Source organism: Pinus tabuliformis, chromosome J (genome assembly GCF_031772625.1).
Source record: "Pinus tabuliformis cultivar Carrire ecotype Pingquan chromosome J, CPIR1, whole genome shotgun sequence".
Lineage (NCBI taxonomy): Eukaryota > Viridiplantae > Streptophyta > Pinopsida > Pinales > Pinaceae > Pinus > Pinus tabuliformis.
Genome location: NC_142295.1, coordinates 103,837,586 through 103,852,962, shown reverse-complemented (window position 1 = coordinate 103,852,962; position 15,377 = coordinate 103,837,586). Strand labels below are relative to the sequence as shown.

General features: G+C 36.6%; 1 protein-coding gene across 1 annotated transcript; it reads left to right on the top strand.

The window, feature by feature from the left end:
• Nucleotides 1-14,155: 14,155 nt before the first annotated feature.
• LOC149225730 (xyloglucan endotransglucosylase/hydrolase protein A-like) lies at nt 14,156-15,377 on the top strand. The gene is made up of 4 exons (XM_089380000.1): nt 14,156-14,354; nt 14,458-14,579; nt 14,663-14,844; nt 14,975-15,377. The coding sequence occupies exons 1-4, from the start codon at nt 14,168-14,170 to the stop codon at nt 15,375-15,377; spliced, it is 894 nt and encodes a 297-aa protein (XP_089236126.1). The 5' UTR covers nt 14,156-14,167.

Genomic DNA, 15,377 nt, shown 5'->3' with positions numbered 1-15,377 from the left:
ATGTTATTGTACTAGTAATTGTTAAATCAAATAAATGTTGGTACAAAAATCATGGGGAAACACTGAGAGCGACTCAGCGAAGCATGAAATCTGCTTACGAGCTAGCATACAACATGAAATCCGCTTACGAGCTGGCAGACAAGTGTGCAAAACCCGGCGACTCAGCTTTTCATCTGCTTATGAGCTGGCAGACAACTGTGCAAAACTGAGTGACTCAGCTTTTCTTAGTGAATTGGCTTTATGAACTGTGGTTGAACAAATGTACAAATCAATGACGACTTACTGCTCCTTCGACTTCATGTTTTGACATTCAAACCCTCGTTTATCTCTGTCACTACTCCGATTTCACGTTTTGATATTAGAACACCTACTATCCTAAAAGGTATAAGTTTATTCTCAAACTATGTTAAAAGGTCACAAAAAGATACAAGAATGGAAACCAATACAAAATTTATTAGGAGCATTGCTGGCCCATTTCACTATTATCTAAGATTGCGTGGGTTAATATTACTTCAAAACCCATCATATATGTATGAACTCATGAAGCTAGAAAGGTTAAAGCTGTGAAAAATTGTTTACATGTTTTATGAATGAACAAGTTAGTAAAAACTTCTTGCTACTTCCATTTGTAGAATTTCTTAATGTGAGGGCATAAGCATATTGTTAAAATAGAATATATTGCAATTTGGAGTTATCAATGGGAGAAAAAAAAACAGATCTATTCGTGACCTCTATGTGTCACCAAAAGAGCAAGGCCATTTTCACCCAGTTTGTTCTAGCAACAATAAATCAATATATTGATCCAATGAATTTATTCTAATTAGACTCAGGCTCGATGTCTTTTATCTTTGTTTTTTTCTTTACATTGAAAAAAGTAATTACTCACATAACCATATTTACCAATATAATTGATATATTTTAATACAATTATTAATAATTATTAATGAGTAACTATTTTTTATTTTTGATGATGATGATGAGGACGGTTAATGTCCACTGAGACCAAACATTGGTCTATCGGACCTAAAGAAACAAATTATTTATTTTGATTTAAGATTTTATTCCTATGCTCAAAAAGCTTGGAGAGAAGCCTCCCGAGCTCACTATAATTTTGACATTGTAAAAGGCTAGGAAGGTCAATATTGTAACAAAGATTGTGAAACTGAGATCTAATGTGGTTGTACACGGGACACTCTGAGAGGAAGTGCTTTTCACCCTCGATGTTCCCATTCTCACATAGATGGTAGATCCTTTCCATCCATGGTGTTTTAGGAACTGCCCAACAACCTGTCTCACTATGGAGCTCATGAGAATTTTTTCTAATCTTTGCTATATTAATTTTCCTCTTTGAGCTAGTGAAAATAGAGAGATACTTTTGATCTTTTAGGCTGGGGTTGATGACCTTCTTATAATAACTTAATTTTCTTTTAGTTGCTAAATCTTTCTCACACCACTTTTTTTCTTTGAACTTAGAGGTAACAATATCTTTAATGTTATTAATGTTTTGCAATGCATCATTCTCGTTGATCTCCCAATAGTTTAATGAGGTCCTTGTGTTTTTATGCCACCCCGATTTGAGCCTTAGGTGGTTTTGGTTGGAATTTAATGTTAGCTTAGGAAGTCTATGATCGCCTATGTTATTGAGTTTGTGCTTGTACAACAGAAACCTAGTCATAGCTAGGCTCTCAATAGGGGAAAGACCTACTTCTATAAGGAGAATAAGACAAGGTGTATTACTTTTAATTTTCAAGTTATACATTATAAAATGCTTCTAGATTTGCTCAATCTTTCTCCACAATTATCTAGAGATGCTGCAACCCCAAACCTCACAGCCATATAAGATAACAGGAGTGACTAAAGTTTCGAAGAGGAACTTATTTTTATCCCACATTACTAGTTTGTAGTTTTACAATTATTTTCAAGACCAAAATAAGCTTTCCACCCCCCATTAATCCTTTTCTCAATGCTATGGTTCCTGTTATCACCCCAAGAAACACTCCTAGGTTGTAGCTCGGAGATGCTCAGGAACATTACAAATTCAACTTATTGTTACAAATGGATGAATGGAAGGAATGATGCTTATTCAAGCCAGATAACCACTTCTACTTTGCTTGACTCCAGACATGCATGAACACCCCTAGACTACAACGCTTTATACCACCAACTACTCACAGTTTAAAGATTAGGTGAATATGGAGAATACTGACCACACCAGCAGCTGCAGAGGACCCTGTGATGGTCGGCTGCAACCAGTAAAGAGGTCTACAAATCTGATTCCCTAATGTACAGACAGGATGACAGCTCTCTAGCACTAGGTGAAATGAAACCTGAATAACTCATTCACTAATACATACAAGACTTTAACACAGAGATAGGATGACAGCTCCTCTAATGCTAAACATCATGAGTTCAGGAAAACAACATATCAAGCACAGCCTGGAACAGAAGAAGCATGGAAAGTGAGCAATTAACAACAAAAGAAGCTTGTATTAGCTGAAAATGAAGACAAGACGCTGCAAGTATCAAAGTAGTTACAGTCTCCAGAAGTTGAACCTTACATCAAAACAACAACCACCATCCCTGATTGCGTCTTGTTGCTGGGTATATATAGAGTTTCATTACAAAGGCACTCGGCCATTCTAAGTATGGAGGGGTCATAATTGACCACCAACTGCTTTAACTGCTTGATGGAGTCTCTGGTGCATTTGCTTGCTTCAGTGGATAATTCTGATCTTTTTCCTGCGCTCTGTTGTCCTCTCAGGTGGCTGAGGTGTCGTATAGGATGAAATCCCATAACTGTTAAATGCGGTTATCTACTCGAGCTCTGTCCTTTTCCTTCTCGGCCATACTATCTGTTGAATGCGGTTGTTGAGGAGGAAATGCACCTGGTACTGGTAGACTGGTCACCTTCGTCCTTCGGGAGCACGGAACAGTTAAGAGACGCAGACTGCATAGCAGGTGGACGAGTAGGAGGAAGGAGAAGGGTCGGCCGTCGAATCACGGGGATAGACGGTAGATATGACTTGGCGGGGGATATTGGAAGAAGCGGGAACGAAATGAGCATGGGCCGTTGGCTCTTGGCGGAACTGATCCAACGGTGGAGAAGCGATCGGGCAAGTCACTTTATCGGGCGCGACGGGAGTCTTCGGATCAGCTGTTTTGGTAGTTTTGGGCCTTTACGTATGGCGATGTGCGATTGCAATCAGATCGCATCGCAATATCGCATTGGCGAGAGCCAAGGGGCACAACCTTTATACACACATGGATGCGACTTACAATCAGATCGCATCGCAATATCACATCGGCGGGAGCCGAGGGGCGCAACCTTTATACACACATGGATGCGATAGCGATTAAACCCGGACCCAATAAAGGAATTAATCATTTTTAGGACTGATGAAGGGAGAATGAGCGGTGCAAGGGAAGGAGAAAATGACCGTTGTGAGTCTCTTTTGAGCATGACCAAGGACCAAGCTCACTTCTGACCTTTAGAAATCAAAGATATGTAGCAGAGCTAACATTTCTAGTTGAGCTTGTAATGAATGTCAATTCCTAGCTACTTGTAAGAATACACTTCCTCCAAGTTATTATTGTCAGACATAAAATTAGCATAAGTGTCCTTCTTGGATTTGATGATCATAACTTTTGTTTTGTCAGTGTTAATAGTCATACCCATGGTAGAGCAGAAATCCTTAAGAAGCCTAAGTTTCTTATCAAGATCAGATGGGCACCTTGCGAAAAGAACAATATCATCAGCATAGGGAAGAAGGATGACGACTATCCCAACTAAGAACGTGCCATCACATCGTGCTTCCTCTAAATATCCTTTGAGCTTGTCGATGTAAATGCCAAATAGGGTAGGGGAGAGGGGGCAACCTTGTTTAACTCCAATGCTAGACTTAATATCTTTCGACCACCCCTCATGCTCTTTAGCTTGGCAATTACATTCTCGTATAACCTTATAGCGATAGCTCTCAACTAAAGAGGAACCTTTAGCTCTTCTAATCTATTCCAAAGGTTGTATCTAGGAAACGTATCGAAAGCCTTTCTAAAGTCCACAAAGCAACAAAATAAATTGGATTTATCATTACGACATTCCTCCACAATGGTCCTAAGCATAACAAGGTGGTCTATTGTTGAGTGATGCCTTCTGAAACCTACTTGGCCTTTAGCCTGCTTACCTTCACTTTCAAGCCATATGCTTAACTTCTTTTCCAAAATACTACCATATAACTTGGCTAAGAGAAGGCTGATCATAATTATCTGATAATTAGAGGGGTTATTTGTATCCCCACTTTTAAAGATAGGGATAATGAGGCTCTCAATCCACGGTTTAGGGGGCCCTTGCTTGACTGCTTGATTGAAAAGCTTGTGGATGTGGGGAATGAGGAGTGGGGAATGAGGACAGGGCCTCCAATTTTTAAGATTTCCACCAGGTAACCTTCAATGTCCTTAGCTTTCCCGTTAGCCAGGCAATTAACCCCAAACTTAATGTCTTCTAAAGAGAAAAATTCTTTTGTTGTGAGCAGGATTTCCAAGTTATCCATGACATTTGGAGATTCATAAACTTTTTAAGGTAGGAATTCCAATCGTGAAGAGCAATTTTATTATTATCATTAGTCTTCCTAATTAGAATATGCCTCCAAAATTTCTTAGAAGCTACTTTAGAGAGGTGTAAGAGATTCTCCTGTCTTTGATGAATGTACTACCTCTTTTTTCTTTTAGTTAGGGCTTTGTATATTTTTATCTTGTCCATTTTAAGAGATTCATCAACGGCTTCCTTAATTGCTCTCCTCGCACTTTTACAATCTTTGTCATACCAAGGGTTGGTTTTGCGATTTATTTTATTATTTGAAACTTCAATTGAGAACTTGTTAATAGAATATGAGAGATTTGTAGTAAAATTATGATAGAGGTCTTTTATGTTGTCTATACTAGATAAAGGAAGCAAATTAGTTTTTAATTCATTTAGAAAGAGATCGTTTTTATTTCTATCAAATATTAAGTTCTTTTGGCTGTAAGTATTATTTTTTGTGGGATCTCTATGCATGATAAAATTGAGAGTTATAAGTAAAGGTCTATGATCAGAGTCAGGTTCGTGGTCATTTAAGATGCCAAAATTCATTATTTCGTTGTATAAAGGGAGATCGGAAATGACATAGTCTACCACGCTGCTACCAAGCCCATGGATGCAGGTCATCTTGCTGGAAGTGGGCCACTTCTTTAGACCATTGTAGCAAGATGACCAAATGCCGATGTAAATTCTTAATTTGATCGCATTTCATTAGCGTTAAATTACCAAATGCCGATGTATTTTTTCTTCTCAATGTAATGTTTTTTGTCATGGCCAATGTATTCTTTCTTCTCAATGTAATTTTTTTTGTTGTTACAGTAATCAATGGATTATTATTATCCTGCTGCTGGCAGTAGTTCTAAATATGGTTGACTTTCAATTGATCTCAGTTTGACTGGAAAATTAAATAACACTTTCTAAAGTTAACATTAAAAACTAATTTAAATTTTTTTTTTTAATTTTTTTTTTTTGAATCAATTTGGGTCTTATTGTATAATGATGTTGGGGTACCAGCAATTGTTAATTCATATAAATATTGGTACAACAATCCTACATTAATGTTAAGGCTTACGAAACTCCAACCTACACAAGAGATGTGCATTACAACAATGAAAAACAAAGTGACTAAGGTTGGGAAAAAAAACTCTGAGCTGCATTTACTATCAATCGACAACAAGATTTCTTTAATTAATTAATAAAGTCATTGGTTATAAATCAATTATTATTCTCACACATTATTTTAATTAATAAAGTTATCAGTTATTTTCGGGAATCAGAATGTCATAATGATTATGAAAAAATATTTCAGCTATTATTCCCACATATTTAGGAGAATATACCTAATCATTTGCAGTGAAAAAATGATTTTATTTTTCGTTAATATACTTTTTTAATTATAGAAACAATAATTTATTTTATTTTAAAATAAATAAAAAATATATGGTATAATTATTTTTTAAGAAGAATAAATTTTGGCTAATTTGGGTGTTATATATAATATATTTTTATGATTTTATTTATTATTTCAATGATATTATTTGTTAATAATTATTTTAAATAATTTATGAATTTTAATAAAGCCCATAGGGCTTTGGATTGACGATGAATGGGTGCACTGTTAGGGCACTCCTTGCGATAGGTCACTGGGTGCTTACCTACCAAAAAAAAAGATTTATTAATTCTAATATATATATATATATATATAATTTATTTATTTCTATTTGTTTTTCTATCGCTAATTTATTTCAGCTATTTATAATTTTTTCTTATAGATTTACATTCTAGTTTATTCTTGGATAATTTTGTTTACTTATTATCTTGCTTCTATAAACATAAATTAAACAGCACTTTACCAGATATATATATATATATATATATATATATATATATATATATATATATATATATATGTTTTAATTTTAATTTTCTTTCTTTTCATTTGCTTAAACGTGTTGGGTCTTATTTTGTAATCATGACATCCAAATAGAACAATACATCACTTGGGTCTCATGTTCTCTTTTAAGGCCTTGGTGAGGCCTTTGTGTTCTATTATTTCCTCTAATTTCATAATAATTTTACTAGTGCCCACAATAGTGAATACTCCTAACAATAAACATCATCTCTCTGCAAAGCAATCAAATCTCTTATTTTGTAATCATGACATCCAAATAGAACAATACCTCACTTGGGTCTCGTGTTCTCTTTTAAGGCCTTGGTGAGGCCTTGGTGTTCTATTATTTTGTCTAATTTCATAATAATTTTACCAGTGCCCACAATAGTGAATACTTCTAACAATAAACATCATCTCTCTACAAAGCAATCAATCAATCATCTCGTAGAATTTTATGCACACAGTGGAAGTAGGTTCTTGAACCAAAACTAATTACATCACATCCATATAGAATAAATTAGTAACTAAATCAAACTAAGGCGCGGGAATGTTAACTATACAACCTTATTAAGTACTTTATTATTATTTTTATTTAAAAACAATAAATCAATTATAATCAATCAATTAGAGATATTATATGATGCTTATTATTACTTTATTATTATTTTTATTTAAAAACAATAAATCAATTATAATCAATCAATTAGAGATATTATATGATGCTTATTATTTATTTGACTTTGAGGTAATTTTTACCTCTAATCAATATAAAGTGCTCAATCACTGGCGCACATCACAAGATAACATAGCTAAATGAGTGCACGGGGTATTATCGGAGATTGGTTAAGCGTGCTTAAACTTTGATACCCATGTTAAGCAACATAGTGTTATCAGAGATTGGTTAATCGTGTTAATAAAGATAATATTATACTATCTTTAATAAAATAATATTCAACGACATAGTGTTGATTATTTAGGCTTAAAAAAGGCATTTGGCTAATCACATAGCAGCGTGAACGGAGGAGGGTGACTAGTAAACCTCACCTAATGTAGCAAGGTGGGTTGATATGGGTCGTTTAACATCGTATCAACCATACTTTCATTTGAATCTAGATCCATAAGATTTGTGACTAAGGTCTAGTTTCATTTATGTGTTTAATAGTTTAATTATTATTTTTATATAAATATTTGTAATTAATATAATATTTTTTTTTTTTTTTTTTTAATGATTTATTTTGTTTTTGAAATTAATTATATAATCACCATTTTAGTCTATATTTCGAACCAGTTAATATTATTTATTCTCAGAACAAACAATAATAATAATTTTTTTTAAAACATAATTTTAATTATTAAATAAAAAAATATTATACCAAAAGAATTTCATTCAAAAAATTTAATAATTAAAACTTTAATACATATATAAAGGATATAATATTGATTCATCTTATAACGTTAATATATAGAGTTTATAAATTTAAACTTTAGATTTCATGAAAATCAAAATTTTTAATATATGGTCAAATATTGATTTAGAATTAATACATTAATGTAGAAGGTTTTTTAATTTAAGTGGAAATAAGTAAAATTAAGTAAAACTTGCAATAAGTTGGAATTTCATAAAAATCTCCCATTGAATTGTATATTTTTAAGAATTGATTTCTAAACTAAAAATAAATAATATTTTTTTGGCATAAAGAAAAAGTATGTATGGATAAAATTGAGCATTAAAATTGTGAAGGGTCAACATATTTTTTTTTAACTTGTGGAATATTTTGATCGTGCAAGGGCCACAATATGTCATCCATTAGCCTCATAAAAGTAGTAGGGGCATTTTTTAACCCTAAGGGCACAACCAAAATTTCAAAAGGGCCTTCCTTTCATTCTAAGGTCATCTTCCATACATTTGTGGGCTCTCTTGGAACCTGGTGATAGTCAGAATTCAAATCGATCTTGTTGAAATACTTGGCCCCCTTGTGTTGGTCTAGAAGGTCTTCAATCTGTGGGATTGGATACCTTTTCCTAACTATGATTTTTTTTAGTGCATGATAATCAATGCAAAGCCTTTAGGTCCCATCCTTCTTCTATACAAGTACAATCGGGCTCCCACAAGGTGAGGAACTTGATCGGATGTGCCATTTTTTCCACAACTCCTCGATTTGTTGATTGATCTCTTCATTTTTCATAATGGAGTAGTGATATATCGATCTGCTGGCTACAGGTGCTCTGGGAGTCAGATCGCTCAAATACTTGACCTAACAGTGCAAGGGTACCCCCATCATTAGGCGAATTTTGAGGTCTAAAATGGGCCTCCAAAGAAAAATGTACAACCAAAGTAAACTTTATAAGAACCAATAGGATTGAAGATGATGATGTAAACCATGCGGGATTACTCACCATTTTTGGAGTAAAAAAGTAAAAATAATAAAATAATAAAAATACTTTTTCAACTCATATTTTCAACTTATCTCCCTAAGGTTTTACTCAAATTTTGAGCGGGAGTACTAATTGGATTCAAAACTTAATTCGTCATCCAAGGAGTACCCATCATTCATACTTTCAATGGACCCTGCTACATGGTAAATGATAAATGCATGAAAAAACATGATTTTAATCATGTTTTTCATGTATTTCTCATTTTTTTTTTTTTTTCGTAGCAGGGACAATTGAAAGTATGCAACATGGGTACTCCTCGGATGAGGAATCAAATTCTACATGAAACGAGTTTTTCCACTCGAAATTTGAGTAAATTCATAGGGAGATAAGTTGAAAATACGAGTTGAAAAAACGGTTGTTTCTTTTTTCCATCTAAAATTTGATGATGTAATCGAATCTTATTTTATTATTTCCACTATTATTTTACAATTTCTTTAGGAGGCCCATTTTAGACCTCAAAATTCCCTTAATTGGGTGAGGAGAAGATGTCCATGTGTTCTTCCATAACCGTATAACCCTGCTTATGCTACGTGGAGGAACCCTTCCTGGGGGCCTTGGATGTGGCCATGATCTTCCCCTTACTTTGAGAGAGAATCAGAAAGAAAACAAATTTCCTAGTTTCCGAGATGATCTTAATGAATTTCTTAGGAGAGATCAAAGAGATGAAGGTAGGTGGGGCTATGTCCGGTATCTTGTATAAATTATTATCCAAAGAAATAATAATAGTGTGACACCTCGACTCATATACAACCTGATGCTTCCACAAGTATGGTTGGCCTAATAATACATCACAAACTTCAAGAGGAAAAACAGCACACAATACCTCATTCCTGAACGGCTTGATGATGTATGGAAGGTGATACTACTGGCTGACGTGGAGATCCCATTTTTTATGAAGCCCCCAAATGGTGTATGATTGTGTGTGTGGTGTCGTTGGTAGGCCCAAATGCTATGACCTATGCTGAAATGAGGTTCTTTGGACTCCCACTAATGATAATGAATTGCAATGGTGAACCCTTCACCCACACCTATGAGTGGAAGGGACACTCCCCATCTTTTGGATCTTTGAGCTCAATTATATGGATTTTGGTGGTGGAAACAATGACACTAGGCTCTGCATCAATATTATGCTTCCCTTTGTCATTCCTCTAACATGCATTTGATTCTAAATCATTCAAATTGTCCATCGATGACTGCTTCACTCGACACTCACTTGTGTTGTGAGTGGGCCTCTTATAGAACTCACACCACTTCCATGTGTCCCTCTTTATCTCATGATGTTGTTCTTTTCCTGTGTCTTCGATGGGTTGTCCTAGGTCACCCTGGCTTAAATTTCCCCTTTATTCTACAGTTTTTGGGTACCTTTCCCTTGCCTCAGATTCATGGATCTAAAGTATCACTTCTTTTGTTTTAACTTCTGCTTGATCTTGACAGCGTATCAGTAGGTTGTTCCAACCGAGGAGATGTCTAGGAACATCATCTCGTCTTGGATGTAATTTTGCATACAACCATGGTACTTGAGTACCAAATTCTACTCAAAATCCTTGATACCCAGCTTCATGTGAAGGGTATGAAAAATATTTGTAAACTCTGGCACGTCTTCATCCCTTCCCTGTCATAGTGTGGTCCATTTTATGTACTTATATTCATAGTTCCCGATATGGTAATACTTCTCCTTAATAGCATCTCAAAAAGACTTCCAAGTGGGTTCAGATGAAAATAACAAGGGTTCCCTCTCATACTTCTACTCATAGTAGGTTTCCCACCAGTCCTTGACATGGGAGGTGGCTTTGAGGGGTACCAAGATAATCTTTTCCATACTGAAAAAATCATGACCCAAAAAATAACTTTCCAATAGATTTAACCATATATCTACGAAGTTTTCATCTATCTGGCCTTCAAATATGGGAATATCAAAGTTGACTTGTACCTTGAAAGGAGCAGTGCCTCCAGGGTGGTTGTTGAATGAAGACACATCACCTGTGGGAATCCGTAGAAGGATCTGGGCAAAGTTGTCCATCATCGCGTTCCTCTGTTTCTCGAAGTCTTCTTCATGCAATATTTTGAAGGGATCTCCTACTCCCTTATCTTTATTTTCTTCTTCCATGGGAGGTTGTCAGGGTTTGTGAGGTTGGTCTTGCAAAGGTTCAACCAGTTCAACCACTAACTCCTTATACCTTAACTTTGTTAGGGAATGCAAAGAAAAAGAGTGAAAAAGAAGACCGCTTTGATACCACTGATCCAGAATTATGCAGGAAGATAATAGAATATATATATATAAACATAAACACAAATATGCAATAGCAATAAAACTTCTTTTCATTAATATCGAAGAACTAAAATTTCCTTACATACATAATGGAAATAAACTACCATGGGCGATGGTAGCTTATCTCTACGAAGAGATGTTGCAGCTACATGCCTATGAACTGTGTTACAATGAGGCTCAAAGGCCTATTTATTATTCAGATACACTAGGAAACCCTAAATATCCAAAAACCTAATCCTAGGAGATGAAGCGCCAAAACTATGGGCCCCATTTGGTTAAAATGGTACATCAATTTTTGAGGGTCGTAAATTTGGCATATGATCTCCACCTAATGCACACAATACCTCGTTAGAAAGATCTATTCAAGGACTAAAACTTTCAAATGCAAGAAAATCAAAGATGCAAGTTTCCCCATTTTCCCAAAAAAAATTGTTTCGGGCCTCAAAACTACTCCAAGATTTCAGAACCTGAAAAACTACCAAACATAGTAAACTAAGCTATAATTAAGGAAACTAAAAAACTGAAAGAAATATTGTTGGGGTTCCAAGTGGAATAGGTGAGTGGCCACCAATATCCACTTGGATCACACTCCCTATGGGGAGTGAAGTGAAAGGATGCACCTGAGTTAATCAACCATGCCTCATGATCTACATGTGTACTTGAAGAAGAAGCCAAGTACACATCCCCACCTTCATCTGAGGTTGGTTTTGCCTCTATAGAAGGAGCATCATCAGATCCCTTTCCTTTCTCAAGAGCTTTAGACCTATAGTCATTTTTGAAGTTTCCTTCCTTTCCTCATTTCCAGCATACCTTTATAGGTTTTCCTAGAGATTAAGATCTCCCTCTAGATTTAGATATCTCACTCGAGGATATCAAACTTCAAGGTATTTGTATTGCTACCTATAGTAACAACCATACTATCCCAAGAATCTGGTAGAAAACACAACAAACTAATGCACTTATATTCATCTAAATTTTTTACATCAATAGATAAAAGTTGACTTACCACAATATTAAAGGCTTTCATATGCTCTGTCACAGAGTCTCCATCCTTCATCCTTAGGTTATACAATTTTTTTGCAGGAACAATTTGTTCAACAGAGACATAGATTTGTACAAAGTCTCTAACTTGGCCACAAATCCTTCATTATAGCTTCCCCTGATACATTCAACAATAATGAATCTAAGACACACAACCACATTATGATCTTTGCCTCCTGATCCAACTTCACCAAGTATTCTACTGACATTTTCGTTGGTTTAGTACTCGAATCTATAGCAATCCACTTATCTTTATCCATCAACATATCCTCCATCTTAAGTTTCCACAACTCAAAACTTTGATCATTAAATTTCTTGATGTTTATCTTTCCATTGCTTTCCATCTTCTTTCATCGCAAGAATCGATCCCACGGATCTCCCACTAAAAATGGTTTACCACAAACCTGAGCAAAACCCTACAGCAACAAAGGTGTCCCCTTGAAGCTCAAATAACTTTGATACCAAATGAAGGTTTTAATCATGTACAAAATTACCTTCTTATAAATTCTAAATAGAAAATAAACAATAGCGCAAACATAAAACATATATACACAGAGATTTCCCTTGGATACCAAAACCGGGACTACCAAACTGATTTTTTCATTATCTTCCTTTCAATGTTACAATACATATGTGTACATGTCGAAGCTCTCGTAAACCCCAATCCATCAACGTCATTGCCATTAAAGCATTTCGCTACCAATTTCTGGATATTCTCCATACTACTGTCAGGCCTTTGGCCATTTAAAAGATTCAAAAAAAATAAAAATAAAAATATAGAGAAATAATTTTAAAAAAATATGTAAATAAAAAATTTGGCCATATTTTAAAAAAATAAAAAAACAAAATATTATTTTAAAAGAAAAAAATATAAAAAAAATTACTAAAAAAAAAGGAAAAAAAAATAAAACAGACTTACTTTGTTGTTGCACCAGAGCCACCGTATGCAACCTAGTCAATCGTCCCTCCTACGTAGCCGCAGGGTCTTTTTCCTTCAACTTCTCTGGCAATAACCTATCTGCCTATAAGTTATACACTGAGTATTATCTGCCGCCAATTTATCGGTTGAGGGGTACCGCCTTTGTGTTTTTCTATTGATGTTCCTGTTGTTTTTCCCCGTCTCGCCCTCTATTAATTTGGGCATCCATTCCTCCATTCCGGACCTTGATTCCATGAGCTATTGTCGCTGTGCATTTCCAACACCAGCGTTCTTGCCATTAACAGGTGGGTTGTGCACTTCTTGATCTTGCCATCGTCCATTGCTTTTCCTCTCAAGCGATTCAGTATTTCTACAGATACCTGAAAGGGCTTCAGCACAAGCTTTTTTGCAGTGGCCAGATTTAAGAATATACTAGTCTACTCTGCCAGTTGGGTGCTAGGAAGGTAAGTCAACTATAGGGTGGGCAAGGTGCGGTTATTGCTACTCTTGTTGCTAATATTGTTGAGAATCTCAAAAGACGTAACCCTTCAATAACAAAACAAATAGCTAATTAAGGATATGAATATTTCATCAGCAAATTACCAAATCTCGTGTCTCGTACATCATATTAGTTTGGGAGTAGTCTACGGAGGCTGTAGAATGGCCCCTTTTCCGGCACCGGCCGGAAAATCGTCCGGCTCCGGCGATCGGTAAACTCTCCACCCTCCACCACCATCTCCCCGCTCCGCCACCACCTTTCTCCGCCACCCTCCCTGACCGCCCTGACATTCCCTGACATCCCTGACCGATCGCCTGACATCCCTGACCGATTGGGGAGTAATTCCTGCGGCGAGTAATGAGCTAGAATTCGAAAAATTCATGCGGGGAGTAATTCCCTCCATTTGAAATTTCCACCCGCGCCCATTCAAGCTCTGATGCTCTGCGCTTCCGCCTCTGCGAACTCACCCGCACCCATTCAAGCTCTGATGCTCTGCGCGCACCCCTCATTCTTTGGTACCATCCATGTCGTGGGAAGCGATGAAGACTGCGAAGCTTCTGGGTCTGTTTCTCATTCTCCTACTCCATTCTGCTGCAATGGCTGCTACGCCCAGGACGCCAGTGAGTGTGCCCTTTGGCAACAATTATGTCGCAAGTTGGGGCGCAGACCACATCAAAGAATTCCATGGTGGTCGAAAGGTCGAACTTCTCCTCAACAAACAGTATGGTAAGTTATTATCCATTCCATTTCTTTCTGCATATTTGGGGATCGTTTTGTTTTTTATCAGTAGCTGGGTATAACAAATTTAGATGAAATATGGGGTTGGCAGGTGCGGGGTTCGAATCCAAGGGAACATATCTATTTGGGCACTTCAGCATGCAGATCAAGCTGGTCCCTGGTGATTCAGCTGGCACTGTCACGACCTACTACGTGAGTAGATTCATAATAAGCGTTATGGTTTTCTTTTAAATGTGTTGTTATTTAATTACTTTGTGTGTGTTTGTTTATTTTGGGGCGAACATCTTTCTTCTCAGACTGCAGAGCACGATGAAATAGACTTCGAATTCTTGGGCAACAGGTCCGGGCAACCATACATTCTTCAGACCAATGTATTCACTGGAGGCAAGGGTGAGAGAGAGCACCGCATATATCTCTGGTTCGATCCCACCAAAGATTACCATTCCTACGCAGTGCTCTGGAACATGTACCAGATCGTGTAAGCCCCATACTCGAACCCGGGACATTCTCGCTATTTCTTATTTCACAAAGGCAAAAGCAAATGTATTAAATTTTAAAATGCACCTGGTTCTTGTTAATATTGATTGGTGTGAAGGGTTTTTGTGCAGGTTTTTTGTTGACTCGGTACCAATCCGAGTGTTCAAGAACTGCAAGGACCTGGGGGTGAGGTACCCATTCAACCAACCGATGAAGCTGTATTCGAGCCTGTGGAATGCAGATGACTGGGCCACCCGAGGGGGTCTGGAGAAAACCGATTGGAGCAAGGCGCCCTTCCTCACCTCCTACGAGCAATTCCACGTGGATGCCTGCGAGGCTTCTGCTCCGCAATCGGCCTGTGCTACGCAAGGGCGGCGGTGGTGGGATCAGGAAGAGTTCAGAGACCTGGACGGACGGCAATGGCGGTACTTGAAATGGGTGAGGAAGCACTACACCATCTACAATTACTGCACCGATATTTCCAGAAACGCGAAAATGCCTCCAGAATGTGTTCGCGACCGCGATAACGAATAG

Bases quoted from the DNA above. Each gene is read 5' to 3' on its own strand.
- LOC149225730 (XM_089380000.1), top strand. From the start codon at position 14,168: ATGAAGACTGCGAAGCTTCTGGGTCTGTTTCTCATTCTCCTACTCCAT. The intron at 14,355-14,457 runs GTAAGTTATTAT...TGGGGTTGGCAG, and splicing joins TCTCCTCAACAAACAGTATG to GTGCGGGGTTCGAATCCAAG. The intron at 14,845-14,974 runs GTAAGCCCCATA...GTTTTTGTGCAG, and splicing joins TGGAACATGTACCAGATCGT to GTTTTTTGTTGACTCGGTAC.